Raw genomic sequence first — 19601 nt, forward strand, 5'->3', positions numbered from 1 at the left:
TTCTTCATCGATCATGATTCATGGGCGACATGGCATGTCATCGATCATGCATGAAATCTAAGTCACTGTGTTTCAGCTAGCGCCGCGCTAGCGATGGGGTACATGCAGCGTCCGCCTTCCGCCCGCGCGGCCGCCTGCCCGCCCCCCGCCCGCGCCCGCGGCCTAGCACCCCGGCCGGCACCATATGAGGCCCGTTCGCGGTGCAAGGAAGCGCAAAAGAACTGAAAGAAGTCGATGGTGAGTCATATCTACCTAGCTACGTAGATCTACAGCGAATCAGTTCAAAGACGTCGACGTAGTTGCATGCATGCAGCCTCAAAGGAGGATAGTTTTTGACAAAGACTTCAGTGTTTGTGGTGCTCAGCAAAAAAGCTAAACGATCTTGACTTGACCAGTGGGAGCACAGCACGTCCTTACCTTTCCTTGAATTATTCTGGTTGTTGAAACCTATACGCGGTTCTTGGGAGTGCAGCAAGATGAAGGTCACACTGAAGACGCTAAAGCAGCAAACCTTCTCTATTGAACTAGAAGAAGGATGGAAGGTAATAAAAAAAACTTTAAATTTCAATTCGTCTTGCTCAAACCGAGAATGAGTGCTCATCGATTTTTCCTTGTCTATTTGCAGGTGAAGGACCTGAAGAATAAAATTGCGGACCTGAAAGGAGATGAGTTTCCCGTTGATGGACAGAAGCTGATTTTTTCAGGTTGGTTTGATTTGATCTCTGGTATTAGCTGTTTAGGTAGTGTAGAAAGTCATGTCATGAACGTGAATGGTTTGTCTTTCCTTCTGGTAGGTAAAATTCTACATGATGACTCAAGTCTAAGCGAGTATACCTTTACTGACACGAGCTTCATTGTAATAATGTGCAGCAAGGTAAGCTTCCTTTTGGACCTGAACTGTTATTATTATTCTCTTATTTTCCACAGGGAAAGTTCGAAATTGAAATTTTACTTACCAAATTTCTCCCTGTTCTCTCTTCTATCTTTCGCAACTTGCGCAGTCTCTAAATTTAAGTAAGGAAGAAGGCATTTAGCCTTGTACTGAACAAGTAGTGGTTTGATTATAGAAGGATGGTGACGAAAGTAGTTAATCAACTGATGACTAAAACCAAAATATGATATAATCTGATCTTTTATTCATATCAGTTTTATATCAAGCACTTTCTATTCACAGCTATTCAGAATGTGCAGTCCTGGTGCTAATATGCTGTAAATTCAAATGTTTCTCAATCTGCTCAATCTGCTTCGCTTCCTCAGACGTTACACACACATGCGCAGCATACAATTCATCAGTGGAGGTAATGTCTGATGGCATCAACGACACATCTGTCGTAGCAGTAGCAGGCTCTTCCTCGCCTGATGAGCAGCTAGTAGAATCACTGCCACCATCACTTTCACTGCTACTAGCTTCCGAAGGGAGAGGCGAGGGCTGGAGAAGGTGGAGGTTCCGTACATCTTCACACGGCCAGAATCGTCAGCTGCTAAACTGTCGTCCTCAATTGCTTTCAGTGCACTGGTCAGCTCAGCAACTCGAAGCGGGTTGAGCAAGCGCATGTTTGTAGGTCGTGGGTCGTAGAACGGTATCTTCTTCTTCCGCGCCTTGTCCCATCTGGCAAACATGTCTTTCCGCAGGTGAACGGTCATGACTCGCCGGGGCTTAATGCGAGTTGTGCGAGGGCGGTTCCACTGCATTAGCTTCTCCGTACATGCCTCGGCTACCTCCTCCCGAAAACCCAGCCGTACAAAGTCCTCCAGTACGTAGAGCAAACCAGCAATATGGTTGCATGATCCAGCCAATCCTGCGGGGCACGTGCAGAGTGCAACACTAACGACAGAGACGTGGGCCCTGGGATTCTCAGAGGTGGTGCAACACAGACGCACCTGGTACTTCCTGTCCTTGCGCATGGACGGTAGAACTGTGGCTCGAACGTAACAGAGTCCAGGATTGCTGGGAAGACCATGGAATTGAAGCTTCTGTACATGGCCCGGCTTGAAGAAGCGGTATCCCTTGTCAAGACCATGGTAGGCACGGACTTTCTGGTTCACTGCTTGAACATCACTGTCATCATCACCACTCATGACTCGCCGGGGCTTAATGCGAGTAGTGCGAGGGCGGTTCCACTGCATTAGCTTCTCCGTACATGCCTCGGCTACCACCTCCCAAAACCCAGCCGTACAAAGTCCTCCAGTGCGTAGAGCAAACCAGCAATATGGTTGCATGACCCAGCCAATCCTGCGGGGCACGTGCAGAGTGCAACACTAACAACAGAGACGTGGGCCCTGGGATTCTCAGAGGTGGTGCAACACAGACGCACCTGGTACTTCCTGTCCTTGCGCATGGACGGTAGAACTGTGGCTCGAACGTAAGAGTCCAGGATTGCTGGGAAGACCATGGAATTGAAGCTTCTGTACATAGCCCGACTTGAAGAAGCGGTATACCTTGTCAAAGACCACGGTAGGCACGGACTTTCTGGTTCACTGCTGCTTGAACATCACTGTCATCACAACATCACTAGGGACGGCGCTACTACAGACAGAGCTGCAAGGGACAGGGTCCTGTGAGCTCGCGCAGGCACTGGTGTCCACAGATTTCCCAGTAACCACTTAATGCTCAGATCTCTCAGTGAAATGTTGACAAATCGTGCGGAATGTGAACATGGGAAGACTGGCGAGGTTGGTCTCCCACCCATCAGCTGGATACGGTGGAACAGCTTTCAGGTTGGGATAGGCCGTCGAAGTCTGACGTCACAGCTTCATGACAACGCGTAGTTACTTGGCCAAGTGGTGACAAACAAAAGTCGCATCACCTGCACTTGTCGTGTTTCCAGTGGCAGCAGCATGCGGTGAACACAGCTACAGCATCATTTTGACTGAGGAGCGCACGCGAGACTATTTTTATTTCAAATAAACTCCTACTTGTCGCCGAGTTTGTAGTTTTCGCTTTGTAGAGAAGCGAAGGAGAAGCCGTAGCTGATTTTTTGCTTGGCCACTGCTGTGCCTGTACTGTTGTTCGGCTTTACATGTAGTCGCCGGCCAAGAAGTCTCTGTTGTAGGCTATCGCAGTGATCGCTGATTTCTTTTAGTTCTGAGATCAACCAACTCCGGCTCGTTTCCTTGTCCAGCGGCAAGCGAAACTCAGAACTCTTATCTCTCAGATCCTGGTGAACACTCAGCAGGAAAACACTGCACGTTGGCTTGAGAGCGAAGGAGAAACTTCTTGAAGTAAAACAAAATTTGAAGTCTCGATCTTGCTCCAGCGTGCCCCAGTCAAAGTGATGCCGTGACCGTTGGAAACACGACAAGTACAGGTGACGCGACTTTTGTTTGTCACCACTTGGCCTTGTAACTACGTGTCACTACGAGTTTTCAAGCAGCGTGACATACAGTAGACTTGTACGCCCAAGAACGTCCAGGCTGGAAATATAAGAACGCCCCAGCCTGGATTTAAGAACGAACTCCAAGATCTTTAAGAAGAGAGAGAAAGAGACGTGATATTTGAGCGCCGGTTTGTTTTGCAAGCGGATTGCACCTTCATGATCTTGTCCGAGTACACGAAAAACAAGTCCGCAACCACAAACTCTTGTCGGGTCCTCGCGAAAAGTTAAAACATCACCCAGTGCAGCGCTACATACTACACGTGCATGTAAAGTGTACAACCGGTACATGTAGCGCAAAGTGCATTGTACATGAGCATGAGTCATGTTGGACGCGTAAGAACGCGAAATAAGAACGTAGCCCGGGGCGCTGAAAAATAAGAACTTTGCTAGGCTGGCCCTCTGAAACCGCGTTCTTGGGCGTACGAGTCTACTGTAGGCACTTCGACGGCCTATTGGAAACTCCAGCAGATCTCAATTTCTCCGCCTTCGCAGCAACATTTGCTCCACCATCAGGGTCGACGATTTTGGAGTCCAATCCAGCATTGATGTAGTCCTTCACTCTGCAATCACGACATGAAAATAATAGCAAAAGTAATAAAATCTACTCAAGATCAGAAGCAAAAGAAATCTACTCAAGATCACGGAACTACGAATAACCAACCAAGAAGCAAACAACTTACCGCTTCAACAAATCGGGTTTCTTCCCTGTCCTAGCTCCACGACACGCAAGCCATCGCTTCTATTCTTGGACATTCAGCTGCTCCGGTACTCGACAAGATCCATCGGGGTTGGTACCAAGTGAGCCTCCAGGAACGTTGTCCTCCGTCAAACGAATCTCAGCCATGACCGGTGTCAGGTAGACAACTTTCGGATCCTAAGACTACCGGCATACGAGTTACTAGCTACGACTGAGGTGCTGCTGCTACTGTTAGAAGACAAGAACAAAAACAGCGTACGCTGCAAGCCTTCAGACCTCAACTCCAAGGCAAAAAAATTCGGCAGGCTTCTTCTGCAGACTGCATGCCCACAATTTGGCACGCGCAAAAGTGATGAGTCACCGGTGACGTCAATGCGCAATGGGTCTATTCACAAATTTCTTTGTACAGCGAGGTTGAGCTTCATCAGTAAGAATGATGCTGGCAATTTCAAATGCGTCTAGTTTCATACAATATACCAAATTGTGGCACATACAAATTACAAAATATTCTATGCGGAATACTTCGTAATTGGGAAACTCAACCCCCTAATATTGCTAACAGCAATATACTCCTCCACCGTGTTGGTACTTTGCAAGTATCAGAAGTTAGTAGTGCCTCACTGTCCTTGTCAAGAGTCCTTTGTGGTGGTGGTGTCAGAACATGTTGAACGCAGATTTCTGTTCCAAAGAGGAGTTGTGTAAACAAACATTCTGTGTCCACGCACGCGGTGATTCACTATTCTGCTTACAGCCACGTCAACCTGCTAAAGCTGCAGCTGCTCCGGCTGCACAGCCTGACAGCGTACCCGAGCAGGCCCGCGCTGCATTGCGTGCCGCTGGCATCGAGGTATGTACTGTACATGTGTATGTGTAGGCCCCGACAGTTTTATGAATAAAGTTAGAGTATAACCCCTTCCTCAGGGTGTGCATAGCCCATTGCATAAATTAGAGGAAGTTAAAAGACCTATGCTTAGAGGGTGGTTCAGTCCTACTTCCTGGTCAAGACTTATGAATACCAGTTACTACTGGTGTTAGTTTTGTTGTTGTTGTTGTTGAATGATGGCAGGTAGGTAGAATCATTATTATATGCAGGGGAAGATACTGCTCAAGTGTGGTAGTTTTCTTGTGTGCAAGGAACACACTCAAGCCTCCGAGTCTCTTGGCTATGTATGTCCTGTATGCATGATGTCTTGAAGGAATCTGGAATGACAGCCCAAGTGCCACTGGTTTCTGGTCAGTCATCTACAGGTGATTCGTCCCGGCAGCCGGAAGCGGAAGGCTCGAGCTCCACGCCTGCACCAGCGTCGACACAGTAAGTACATGTAGGCACTGGACCTGTGTACGGAGCCGGTGTTGCCTGCACGCCATGTAGTGCTAGTATGTACTGTGTGCGCTCATATCTCGCTTTTCCCGGAGCTCCAGCAATTTGGTGTATGACTTCAACTAAAAGTGATCAATAGCTGTAATATAACAGTTATCTACTAAAGCTCATCCAAATAGTGCCCGATAGACCCAAGTGCTCGTAACTGCGATGGCCGGATAACTGAGGTATGGGTGTATGCATACAGTAATACCTGTCAAAGCGATCACCTGTCTCAAAAGACCACTCCTACCAGGACCAAGGGATGCTACTTCCAGTCAAATGACCCTGGATAAGGTGACCGGGTAACAGAGACTGCGTTTTGAAGGTCCCTTGAGCTGTCGTTTTAGACAGATTTCACTGTACTTGTACATGCGCGTATGCTTTGTATGCACTGCTGCCGCTGTTGTTCTTGTACCACCTTGTGGAACTTTGTGGAGCTGCTGAGCTCATCTCGACCAACGGAAAAGGTGGTTTCAATTGCTGTCACATTTGTAGACGATTAGACAGTGTAAGCTGTAGATTACAAGCAGATGTTTGTTATTGGACCATGCAAGATAGTCCTCTCCTGTTCTCAAAAGGGCTTCACACAGACCACGATCGATTATTGGATCTGTTCTATTGCGAAAGCCTTTCTTGTGTTTGATCGATCAATCGAAGCTTACATTCACGAGCGCAGTATGCACTGAGAGGAACCAGTAAGATACTGTTACACACTGGTTGGTCATTGTGCTGATTTGATGGTGCCATGTCTTACATGCTATTGTTCTCCTGTATGCCAATCTTCAGGCCGGCATCAACACCTGCAGCGGAGACTAGTACTACTGCTACTACATCCTCTGACGGTGGCTCGAGCCAACCACCTGCGGCTGAAGATCCTGCTGGTACTGGTAAGACACCATGGAAAGTGCTGAATTTGTGTCCTGGAAATATGCCATGGCCTACAGTTGCAGCATGCTTGTACATGTCCTACAGGTCTGGCTAGTGAAATCCATTACCTTGTTCGATCACAGTATCGTCATCATGTCTGCCTCGTGCACGAACATCTCGTGCACGAACATCTCGTGCGGACTTTCGGAGCTCGTGCATAAATTTGAAGGTGCTAACTACGATAAAGCCGTGTACTTCCACCCGAACGTGAATAAAATCGGACAAGATGCATGGAGAATCGACAGCGCCGATATCAAAACCTATCTCAAACCCCTCGTAGGTGAAGAGACCGTCATCTGGGCGGGCATTTACAAAACTCCCATGTGGTACCTTCAACCGACGGATTTGATTGCTTTCCACGCTTTTGTCGTCTTTCAAACGAGAAACTGGTGGTGGTCGGCGGAAAAAAACCACCGACGGTGTCAGCATATGCAGAGGCAAGACTCGTTCAAGCGTGAGATCTTCCTATCGAAGTACCAATCGAAAAACTCCGATAGAGGAGATTATTGCTGACCAATCACATGTAAATCTGCAGGATATGATATATTTCCTCTACGACTCCAATCTCGTCAAGGGTATTTACGTGTCAACAAACAGCTGCCATACGTTTGCCTCCGCTCTGTTCAACGAACTTGCAGCTACCCACTACGTCAATCGCATCGAACTTCAACATGCCAAACCCATTGACTCGGAGCATGCAATCGAATGAGTACTCGACCCCCATCCAGACAAACATTTAACACAGATATGTTGGTTTAAAGCTGTTTAATTATAGGGATGTTAATATAGCATTTGCTGTTATCAATGTTACGATGCTGGTTGCTCGGAGCTCCCCGTAGTGATGTCTAAGCTTCTCCATATAGAAATGAAGATGGCCTTCCGATGTTGCGTGCTCCTTGATGCTCTCCATGGACCTCCATTGATTGCCACTGCATCGAGGAAACAGATAAAAACAACATGTATAAGATCTCTGGTATTTCAAATAAAGAGAATTGCATGACAGATCACTTACCACGAGCAAAGAAACTCAGGCTGAAAACCGGCCTCCAGCTTCTTGACAACAAACAACTGCCATACGTTTGCCTCCGCTCTGTTCAACAAACTTGCAGCTACCCACTACGTCAATCACATCGAACTTCAACATGCCAAACCCATCGACTCGGAACATGCAATCGAATGAGTACTCGACCTCCATCCAGACAAACATTAACCCTTTGTGTACCAGCCCCATCTCGAACCGTAACGTACGTTACGGTTCGACGCACCGCACTGCGCCGCGCCGTTCGGCGGCGTCCTTGCTCCGATCGACTCGCGGTTTTCCGCGCTGGGCAGCTGAGATCCCACTGCAAATTTTGATGTATGATGTGGGTAGGTTGCCATTTGAAAGTATGGAGAACGATCGCGGCGAAAAGTGCGCTTTGCAATTTCAGCGCTCTGCGATATATTTTAGCAATTTCGATCGTGTTTTCGTTCGGTTACGCTGCTTGTATCTGGAATATAGCTTGCTCTAGCTGTTGTCGATGTCTACTAGTGATGGTGAACGCCAGGAGAGTGTTGTAGTAGCGATATAATCTCAGGATCTGAATCGAAAATGAGAATTTCCATCGCTGAAGCCATTGCAGTATTCGCTCTCCAAGCAGCAGTGAGAGGGAGCGCAGCGATGGCCTGAAATAATCAAGGCAGGTGAATTTCCTCTCCCATCGACTATTCCTGGTCTTCTCAATCGCCAATACCCTCGCTGGACGCAAGTAGATAAGTGAAAAGTACATATTCAAATCTGACACAATTTCAATAATTTGAAATTTTGATGCAATTGTTTGGCATCTGGTATTCACGCAATATGGCTCTTTTCCGTCCATTTCGCTATTGTTGAAGCATGCAACTGGCGGCTATACACTAGTGCAGTGGTTTCCTGTTGCTCTGTGTGAAGAAGGGCAATATCAGCAAGTATATTCACGATTCCAAGTACACGGATCTAAATTGTCAGGAATATGGGTGACAATTGACTCAGAAATAGGTATTCCAGGTATGGCCTGTATCTGTAGTTGTGTGCTCGGTCAAAATATTTTCTTACCTGGACACATTGATACCAACAGATTCAGAAAAAACATAACTTGCACATACAAAATGTGTCTTAGTTTTATGCTATAGGTCCATCATTACCGATGAGTACCCCGCGCATACATTAGATGCCTGGTACACAAAGGGTTAAACACAGATATGTTGGTTTTAAAATGTTTAATTATAAAGATGATAACTCGGCATTTGCTTGTATAAGAGCAATAATACTATGCATTGGTAGCTCCCCATAGAAGTGCTGAAGCTTCTGAAGATAGAAGCCGATGTGAGCCGTCGTCTTTAGGTGCTCCTTCATGCCGGTGAGGCTCTGCCATTCGTTGTCACTGTATGGGGGAAACAGATAAAAACAAGATGTATAAGATCTCCGGTATTTCAAATAAAGAGAACTGCACGACAGATCACTTACCAAGAGCACAGAAATAAAGGCTGAAGACCGGCCTCCAGATCGGCGAACGGCTGGAGGCCGGTTATTGTTTTAGCACAGACGGAGCAGCTAAAAAGCATGGTTGTTGGTTGGTTGAATGGGACTGATCAAGGTGGATCCAATCACTTTTATCCCCACCCAGTTGTTTGATATTCGTTGGTTGAAGGGTGCGGCGCGCGCGCAGTTCAACATTAAAACTCTGCGCGATGATCATGGAGTCCGCCGCTCAGGATGTGAAGCGGGTAAATTGGGCGGTAGCGTGAATACCACATGGTGAACATCTCTTTGAAACGGTGGTAGATTGTTGAAACTCGCGCGATAAAGATGATGATCATGGTGGCCACCACTCAAAAAGGATGTAAAGTGGGTAAATTGAGCGGTGACGTGAGTACTACATCTCTTTGAAACGTGCGCGATTCATATAGTTGAAAACCGCTAAAGATGATGGTGATGGACCCCGTGTCGCGCTCAAACTTGTCGTCGGTTCTAGTTGATTCCAGAAACTTGCGCCCGATCCGAGTACGCTGTGCGTACTATGAGCATCGCGAGGAGGGGGAAAATATCGACATTTTGCTGCTCTCCGGTTGATGCAGACAGTGTGCACACATAAAAAGAGTAGAGTTGACATGGCAATAGGATTGTCATGGTGATAGGGTTACAAGGGCTACTAGGGTTATTGTCTCCAGAAAAATTACGGGTTATCGTCATGGTGTTAGGGTTATCGTCACAGGAAATATTAGGGTTATCGTAATGGTGATAAGGTTATCACCACCAGTAAAATTTAGGGCTATCGTCATGGTGATAGGGTTATCAGGAATATTAGGGTTATGGTCATGGTGTTTAATAGGGTTAGGGTTATCATCATGGTGATAGGGTTATCATCATGGTGATAGGGTTAGGGTTAACTTGGGGTTATCATCATCAGAAATATTAGGGTTATCGCCTTGGTGATAGTAGGGACTTCAGACCATTTTTTCAAATTGGTTTTCTGTGGCTTATGTTTTGCTTTTTGGATAGGTTAGAGCTTCCTGAGGAGTTTGGTCTTTAGTTTTTCTAAATCGGACAAAGGAAACTAAAGTTACAAGCAAAATAGTCATCGCCTATCACCGGATTTGTCCAACAAACGTCCCACACATTTGAGATCAGAGAGATATGTCAAACTGAGAGAACCCACTGTCCTTGGCAACGCATAGCAACCGTACACCAGATCCAAAAACAATCTTGATTCTCCGCATGAAATAGCTGAATAGTATGGTTTACAATGTAGTGGTTAGTAACAGGAGACATTGATAATACAGTCCTGAGATAGCTTCGGACTGTTGGCGTGGTTGGTGTCAAGAAAAAGAATGATCACGGAAGAGGCACTGACTAAGCTCAACATGTACATGTACAGGACATTGTATTGGCTGGGGTAATCGTAGCACGCACATCATCATCGGCAGAGATACAGCAAATAGCAACAAGAGTATATAGCACATCTCCCAGTTCGGCACTCTTTCAGCTATTCTTGCGGAGCTCAACCAGATCGAGCATAACAGCATCGGAGACAAGAATCGAGGCATGGACCGAAACAGCCAAGAGCAATTCAATTTGTACATCAGCATCATTTAGCGCAGGATACTTCTCGCTGCTTTCCATACTGTGACTATGGCGGCGCTGCACGGCAAAGTACAAAGAGGAATAATGCAAGAAATAGGTCTTCTGGAAGGTGAAAACAATAAAGATTACCTTCTATCTAGACTAATTCGAGGTCGTAGAATACGAATGTCACATTTTCAAGAAGGGGACCCGGACGGATCATATGGTTTCTCACCTTTCCCTTCCATCCGCATACGTAACTCCGTCAAAAATGAACGTAACAGCTCCATTCTTGCTGGTCCCAAACGAAGGCAAGCTCCAACAAGACGAACCGAAACTTTCTCCAACTGTACAAGACTTCCTTCATTTCGAAAAACGGTTCCACATTTCTCTACACGACTTGACATATGACCATCACACGATTTGTGCAGGCGTCGATTTGCACGCTTTTGGGCCAAGAAGTCACGTGGTCTGAAGTCCCTAGTGATAGGGTTAGGGTTACCGGGATTATTAGGGTTAATATGCCCCGATTTTTAGGGTTAAAACGCCTCGGTTATTAGGGTTAAATCGCATTACGTCATATGTAAAACGCTCCGATTTTAGGTTAAATCGCAAAAATTACCGTAAATCGGAAAATTAGGGTTAAATCCCCCGGTTTTAGGGTTAAATCGCTATGACGTCATCGATGATGTCAGTGAGTTGGTACATGTCTACAGTCCATTTCAAAACTAGGGTTTTTGAAATAATTCAAATTTGGCTAGAACTTTTTGAGAATAGTTTTCGGAATATTGCTCAGGACCGCTCCACAATTACTCTCATAATTATAGTTTCTAAACGATTGGATAACAGACGCCCAATTTGGAAAAAATTATGCACAAAGTGATCACAGATTTTATGTGGTATAGATGCTGGCATAACGGTTTTTGCCTAGGTACGCGTCTATAGTTTTGAAATGGACTCGTAACATGTCTAATACTTTCTACTGATCACGACAAAGTTATGAATGTTTTACTTTCAGAATACGTCTGCGTAGAGAGGTCGGAGTTGTGTGAGCCGTCAGCTATGACTTTCCACCTCTGTTGTAAAATTGGTGAATATTTAGCAAGTTACAATAGTTTGCACATACCACACTTTCATCACTCCAAGCTGTTGAATTTGATTGTCCAGATTTCAGAAGTTTAAATCGTGACCAAGAAGACAAGCTGCACTGTTACCCTTAAGTTAATCCATGTCATCCTTTTTCTCCGGCACAGTGGTAAGGCTGCCTTCCAGCTTGGTGAAAGCACGCAACAGAGTAGACTCACTGAGGAAAAACGGCTCCGTGCTACTCCTTGATTCTACCTGTTGAAGTCAACACGGTGTGCATTGAACTGTTGTGTGTGTGTGTGTGTGTGTGTGTGTGTGTGTGTGTGTGTGTGTGTGTGTGTGTGTGTGTGTGTGTGTGTGTGTGTGTGTGTGTTTTACGCCACAGCAGTGGATGCCGAGTTTGACGGCATGGTAGCTCAGCTCTGTCAGATGGGATTTGAAGCATCACAGGTCAGTGAGAAGATTGTGTTCTGCGTCTGGTGTTCTTTTTGCAGCTGATTGCAACTTTGCCTTTCCTTTGTAGCAATGTTTTGCCTTTGCTTGTCCGATAAAAGGGGAAGTTAAGGCAAAAATTAAAATTTCACCAGTTGTAGTCTTCGGGGTGCTGAGTCGAATGGTCTTGGTCCGAGAAAGCTGAGACGCTCCCTTCCTACTTGAATCCCAATCGAACTCGCGCACTTCCACCGAAACTGGGTGACTGGGCCCTACTAGATGGGGATTTGTATGCAAAATGTCACTAAAAGCGCCATTTCGTTCTTATAAAAGCACGGATGACCGCGATTGGCCCATATGTTGTAGTCTTTTGGACGCTGAGTCGACTGGTTTTGGTCCGAAAAGGCTGCGATGCAGCGTTCCTCCTTTATTCCCAATCGAACATGGTTGAAGAAACGGTCACGTGCTCCTGCGTACACCAGTCAGCTGGTCACCGTGCCTGCAGGGTACAACTTACTAGCCTGTTTGACCTTTTTTGGGTGCAGTCCTGTCACTCGAGTTGAACCCGAGTTGAACCTTGGTGTGAAAGTTGTCACCTGCTGGCGTGGTGACCAGGTGATTTGGGCACCCAGGACCACGTGACCGCTTCTTCAACCATGTTCGATTGGGAATAAAGGAGGAACGCTGCATCGCAGCCTTTTCGGACCAAAACCAGTCGACTCAGCGTCCCAAAGACTACAACATATGGGCCAATCGCGGTCATCCGTGCTTTTATAAGAACGAAATGGCGCTTTTAGTGACATTTTGCATACAAATCCCCATCTAGTAGGGCGCAGTCACCCAGTTTCGGTGGAAGTGCGCGAGTTCGATTGGGATTCAAGTAGGAAGGGAGCGTCTCAGCTTCCTCGGACCACGACCATTCGACTCAGCACCCCGAAGACTACAACTGATGAAATTTTAATTTTTGCCTTAACTTCCCCTTTAATGGATTGGTCCAATTGCTCTTGCACTACATGTAGTGTACACCGCTAGGTGCTCATCACTGATCTACTCTATGTGATTTGCTTGTATCTCTCTTTGGGTTCTGTGTATTTTTTGTTCCCTTTCTGTCACTCTCGTGTTAGGTTCGTCTTGCTCTCCGTGCCAGCTTCAACAATCCAGATCGTGCTGTAGAGTACCTGATGACGGTATGTCAAGCTTTTCCTTTGCTGTGTTCTCTTTTGCTGACGAGCACTGGTATTGTTCTCAATGCTTTGTACATGCAGTTCCATTGGAAAGATAGTTGTGGAGACACAATCTATTTTCTAATATGGCGAAACCTGTCCTTGCGGACACCTGTAAAGTGAAGACAGCTCGTCGCAGTCCCATTTATTCCCGTAGCTATGCAGAAGACGTTACTTCAGTAACGTCTGGCGCTAGCCAGGGTCCACACAGCTTTAATTTGGTGTTTGTTTGTTTGTTTGTTTGTGTCACGCCTGGCGCTATCCCGTATCTGTACCGTACTGTATCGTACCAGCAAAGACAGCTGGCTACTATATGTTTGTTTGTTTGTGCCATCGACATGCCTGGCGCTATCCCCTACCTGTCCCGTACCATCAAGAGTACGGTACCATCAAGAGAATGAGTATATATGCGAAGTGTATCGGGGGAATGCATTCAGTGCAGTAACATTTTGTGTGGATTTGTGTGCGAGGCCGAGAACCCACTAGCAGGCTGGCTGGTCCGCCTGTCGACCAGCCCGGGGATCGCATGTAGGCTGATAGCATAATAATTATAACGTATCAGATTGAGTAATTATAACGTATATACAGTCATGTAGATCTATAGCAGGGAGTCATATTATGTAAACGACTCCCAGCTGTATGGGGAGATTTTCTGAAAAAAATACGAAGTAGGGAGACGAGTGAATGCAATCAGAAAATCTCCCCATACAGCAGGGAGTCATATTATGTAAACGACTCCCTGCTGTATGGGGAGCTTTTCTGAAAAAAATACGAAGTAGGGAGACGAGTAAATGCAATAGGAATGGATGTTAGTTGCCGTCAGTATAATAATAAGAAGAAGAAGAACGCCCGTGATCGGCAGAGTCAGCGCCGGTCCCAAGAAACGTCAGGACAGACATCCCGTCGACTCCAGAACGCCCGTGATCGGCAGAGTCAGCGCCGGTCCCATAGCTATGCAGAAGGCGTTACTTGTACTTCAGTATATCATTGAAACGTTTTTGCAATACAATGATGTAGCTAATCAAAGGAAAAAGCATTTCCATCAGATCTAACAACATGCACGATGAGCTAGGCAACAAAGCATAGCGCAGGGCCCTGAGCTTCCAAGCTCTCTCGTTTTGTGTACATTTTAGTTTGGGCTGGCACTTGAAAATTGTGGTCACCTGTGAAATACAAAATGCGGACACTATTGCGTCCCCGCGGTACTGTGCTGCACTGATCTGAGCCTGACAAAATCCAGACACACTGTACCGTGTGTACGGGATTGCTTGCGGTGACTTGCCAGCCCAGCTAGCCCGGTACATATTAGTACACAATTTCACAATGGCGGGAAACTTTGTTTTGTCATAGCTCGAGAGTTTAACCCTTTGGCTCCCCACTATACAAATTTCGACGGTATTCCGTCGATGACTTCAAACAGCCATAACTCATTCAAATATTGCACTATCGTGAAAATCGAAGTATGTAGGGTGTAGCTGAAGTCCTCAGCTTTCCGTTGGTGCAATCGTTTTCACGATAGCTCCAACGGTTGTTGAGATATCGCGCTCGAAAGTTGGAGGACGGCACTTTTCTCGTTCCGAGCACATTTTTGAGCATGAACCGGGGAATTCCCCTTGTTCTCAAGTACCTGTGATGAATTTTTTTGCGTAAATCATGGTGCAGGCTACCTGCTACGGCAGTACAAAAAAAATCAGAGCTGGGCGAGCAAGGAAATTGAAATGGCTGAAGAAGAAAGGGATTGAGGGCATTCCCAGCGATGTGGTACCTTCGCTGGGCTGTAGAGCTGGGCCTGCTACTCTGATTTCACTCGGTGATGGCGCATTGTGTTCGCGCTGAGAAGAGCTTTCCGGAGAGCCCAAGAATGTGGAAATCAGGCTACTAGAACGTAAGTTATGACCAAAAGTTGACACAATTTGAGCGAAAATTATGGCTATTGCTAAATAGTGGAGTTATGGGGGAGCCAAAGGGTTAATGGCAATAGGGCCAATCATCAGACAACATAACGCCTCTCCAAGCTACTCGATCCTGGGCCATGGCGCTGAGTTCTGAAGTCCGTTCTTCTGCGCCCGACAGTACTGTGTCGATCCACTCGGCTCAGCCGTCAGAACGATAACCATGATGATGACTTGCACTTGAAGGGGGAATAACATATTTGCGCGAACTGTTTTGTTGACAAATCAAACTGAGCTTTATCGTCATAATGATGAACACTACTTGTTTAGATATCTACGTGTGAGCATCCATCTCTACAGTCATGTACAGTGCGTAGCGGTTATAGTGTGGTCGTGTAAAAGAAAATACTGCCTACAAGAATGAACTCTCATATGTTTTCTTTTTACGACCAAATTCTTACAACCAAAGTCGCATAGTAGAATATATCGGTCCTAAGAATGGACTTTGTGTAGCAAAACATGCCAGATTAGTATCGCCTGTAGTAATACCATCTGTCCAATGCAGTTCTGATCCGACTCGCACTGCATTGTAGTGCTGCATGTTCAACTGTTGTTGTCATGTAACTCATAACTTAGTGCATAGCCACATGGTGAGCTTATGGGACTATGAACACCCGCATGCACAGCAGCGATACTTTACATGTATGATGGCCCCCCTACCTCTGCGCACATGCATCTTATAATTATGTCACACTTGATTTATCACGTGTAAGAAATATCGAAAATAAGAATAGAAAGTCCCTCCCCCTCCCTACCTCTGCGCACATGCGTATTATATGTCACCCTTGATTTATCCCGTGTAAGAAATATCGGAAATAAGAATAGAAAGTCGTTTTTCAAACACCCCCTCTATAACCGATACCAAGAGTACATGAAAACCAGAGTGTGCAGCTCGGATGGGTGGCTGTCACGGCGGAATTCCGTGATTACATCATTTTAGTGATGTAGTGCGTACAAGCAGGATTCAAGCAGGTCTCTTTCTGCACAACTGCAGCTCAGTTGTACGCACTACGCCATTTCCCGCCTCAGATCTGGGCCAAATATGATGTAATCACGGAATTTCGCCGTGACAGACACCCATAGCAGAAAAGGCCCCAAGCTGCACACTCTGGTTTTCATGTACTCTTGCCGATACCCACTGTACATGTACTTGGTTCAAGTGTGTCTTGTTATGTATGTGCTTATGCAGTTGGAACTCATATCGAGCACACATTGAAGACCCTGAAATGTAGTTTCATGACACTCGGGTTGCGTTTGGTTGGGCATTTTCAGAATGTATGACAGCCATTCTGGAATGGGAATCGGCAAGAATCACCTGACCAAACTAACGCGCCAGAATCAATTAGGAATCACTTGATATAACAATTCCATGATGTCGTTGTGGAACGGCGGCTGTCTTTTCATTTACCCGACTCAAGTTTCCTTGAGAGAGTCATGGTACTTCTGAGTGCATGATTTGAGGCACTTGAACCTGTTGCTACATTGTTTGGCTCGTGGCAGCCATTATCATTTTTGATTCCGGAATGAGAATGCTCATTCCAGCATGTGAGGTGGAATGATCATTCTCCAAAAAGAATCGTTCTCAGCGATTCCCATTCTGGAATCATGTGGAATGTGACCAACCTAACGCACTTTTTTGACCAACCAAACGGGCGAGAATGATTCCGAGTGATTCCAAGTGATTCCCATTTGGGAATGTGACGCTATTTGACATACGATCTTTGTCGTTCAATTTTGCTTTTAGGGTATTCCTGAGAGTGTCAAAACCGACTTAGGCCTAAACGCCCCAGCAGCTCCTGCAACTACAGCACCGCCATCCTCTGGCGGTGCACCAATGGATACATCTGCTGGTACATCTTCCTCATCAACATCTCAGCCGACACCAGCTTCAGGTGCAGGTCAGTTGAGCACTCTCGTTGATGTTGCGCTTCTGATAAATCAGATCGATTGTTGTGTAAAGCTGTCAATGTATACGGGAGCTTGTCAGTTTGTTGCTGGTGGTTGATCGCTTCAGAAGTAAAAAAAGTAGTGAAGCTCTTTGTTGATGAATATTAGAAGAGGGCACACTCCTCTTCCACAGGTGAACGAGTAGTTCAACTGTCTACCTAGAGCAGGGGTGCACACTGTATTCTGTATCGCCATGTCGGCTATTCCAAGGATCATACTCGTAAAGATTGGGTCTTCGCATTTCACATGCTCTCGAGTAGAAATAGAGCATTGGTGTTTACCGTGCAGTGCATTTTGTTCTTGATGCTTGGTACACGACTGTTATTCCTTTGTCACATACCTTCCTGTGTTTCTGTGGACACGTTATGTGCACCTTTTTTCATGTGTTGCCGCTTTCATATGGTTGATGTGTAAACGTGTCCTCCTTGTTTCCAGGTAATGCACTGGCAGCACTACGCACAATGCCGCAATTTGATCAGGTTCGAAATGTTATTCGTCAGAACCCTCAAATGCTTCCAGCTCTGCTGCAGCAGATCGGCTCTCAGAATCCAGGTCTCCTGGAGCTGATCAGCCACAATCAGCAAGATTTCATTGACATGATGAACGAGCCTGACCTCAACTTTCCCGCTGAGCAAGGTGGCACAGCAGGCCAGCCCGCTGGCGGTAGCGCTCCCACTATCGGTGGACAGCCCGTCATGCCGGGAGGCGAGGGTTCTAATGTCATGTATGTGACTGCTGAGGAGAAAGAAGCTATTGAACGGGTAAGAGAGTACCTCGCGTATCCTTAGCATGAAAGGTTAATGGATGTCCCACAGGGCCTCCAGCCGTGCTAGCATGCTAAGAGGAAACCAAGAACATTTCTCAGACCTTCCAAAGTGACTACATGTACAATCATCATGTATGTAGCCTTTTTTTTGTTTCTACCGCACATACAGTCAACTTTGCGTATAACGACACTCAGTGGGGCATCAGAAAAGTGTCATTCTACCCGAAGTCTCATCATATGTATCACAGTTAGATGGGACTTTGCTCTGGGCATGGAAATTCTGTCGTTATACGCGAATTGTCGTTATATCCGTAGTCGTTATTAGGCTGTCATCACACCATGGTACAAAGCGCTGCGTCTACGTCCACGTAAGGGTTTTTTTGTCGGTTGTCATGATCCGTATACGGGTTGAAAACGGGAAACGTAGACCTGGTAGGGAGGGGGGGGGGGTATACGACTTTTTGGATGAACGTGCGTATCTCCCCCAGCCATTTTTCCGAGCGACCTTGTACTTCGATGTACTTTCGTTCATATTTCTCCAAAACCGTGACTGTGGGTACGCGTCAAGAACTGTGCCTGTCTGATGACACGACTACATACCCGTTTTGGTTTTTTCACTGTAGACGTAAACAGGAGTCGGAGAACGTAGTGTGATGACGGCCTTAGCGAAGTTGACTTTACACACTTACACACACACACACACACGTGTACGCGCACGCACCCCCCCCCCCCCCCCCATATGCATGCATGCATGATATCTGTCCTTCCGTCTATGACTAACGTTATTGACACTACCGTGTGATGTATGTATGGTCGTGATGCTTTGCAAAAGCTAGGAGTATGTACGTCGTTTCGGCACACTGTCACTAATGCAGCTGGTTATATCTACTTTTCTTTTCTTTTTTTTCTGTTCTAGCTGAAGGCTCTTGGATTTGCAGAATATAAAGTGGTTGAAGCATACTTTGCTTGTGACAAGAACGAGGATCTCGCAGCAAACTTCTTGCTTCAGCAAGCATATGATGATTGAATTAGCTGTCGCCGACCGTGCTCTTATGCCGCATCGTGCTGCACTGCTGTGCCTGCTGCTCAACCTGTTAACTGCACTGAACACAAGTTGCGTGCTGGTTGTGAGACATGTGCTCTTCTGTAGATATACGCTGTCTGTTGTGCCGATCTCTTTCCCTCTCTATTGCCCAACAGTATACACTTTCCTTGTCGAGCGTGTTGAGTTCCTGTGGAGTACGCCTGTACAGGTTGCATCTCTATATCCCACCAGCCGAATCGTCCATGTCCCCGCAGAGCCAGGCACGGCACTGTGTCTGTATGAGCGGGTTGCCACCTCGTGCAGATCATGTGGGTGTGCCAGTAATGGCAAATTGTCATTGTTTGCAGCTTACCATACAGAAGCACAATTCATATTTTTTTAAACAGCAAACTTCTGCCTCCCTTGCCCTCCAGGTGTGCTTATGTGTTTGTGTTTGTGTGTGTTTGTCCTCCTGTATGCTACCCTCTCCTCCTAGTGTTCTCGTGTTGTACGTGTTATGTTGCTATGAACATAGTTGTGTGGATCACACATGTGTGCTGCTTTTACGTGTGTTTTTTTTCTTTGCTTTCGTTACATGGGCAAAATTATGATTTTCTTTCTCTCGCAATGACGTTTTAAAATTAACACAAACACAGCGTATATTTGAGATGAGGCATACTGTGGCAGATGTTATGAGGAAATGGACTTAGCTAGCTGGAAGGTTTG

At 46.2% G+C, this 19601-nt stretch overlaps 1 protein-coding gene and 1 long non-coding RNA gene across 4 annotated transcripts; one reads left to right on the plus strand and one right to left on the minus strand.

Moving 5' to 3' along the window:
* The first annotated feature begins 288 nt into the window (after positions 1-288).
* LOC135814680 (UV excision repair protein RAD23 homolog B-like) lies at positions 289-19542 on the plus strand. 3 transcript variants are annotated; one of them, XM_065327845.1, is made up of 11 exons: positions 289-542; positions 626-704; positions 795-874; positions 4826-4921; positions 5271-5386; positions 6224-6324; positions 11920-11981; positions 13088-13150; positions 16883-17036; positions 17521-17846; positions 18768-19542. In XM_065327845.1, exons 1-11 carry the CDS (start codon positions 477-479, stop codon positions 18876-18878), a joined length of 1254 nt encoding a protein of 417 aa, XP_065183917.1. In that variant the 5' UTR covers positions 289-476; the 3' UTR covers positions 18879-19542. The 3 variants fall into 3 exon arrangements, with proteins under 3 accessions (XP_065183917.1, XP_065183915.1, XP_065183918.1); XM_065327843.1 differs by having other exon boundaries at positions 290-542; positions 11917-11981; XM_065327846.1 differs by having other exon boundaries at positions 291-542; positions 5313-5386; positions 11917-11981.
* On the minus strand, positions 10023-11174 carry LOC135814691 (uncharacterized). Its single transcript, XR_010553205.1, has 2 exons — positions 10681-11174; positions 10023-10523 (listed from the first exon to the last, which is right to left on the minus strand). It is a non-coding gene; the product is annotated as an uncharacterized LOC135814691 (long non-coding RNA).
* Positions 19543-19601: the final 59 nt, after the last annotated feature.

The sequence above is a fragment of the Sycon ciliatum genome, chromosome 4, assembly GCF_964019385.1.
Source record: "Sycon ciliatum chromosome 4, ocSycCili1.1, whole genome shotgun sequence".
Lineage (NCBI taxonomy): Eukaryota > Metazoa > Porifera > Calcarea > Leucosolenida > Sycettidae > Sycon > Sycon ciliatum.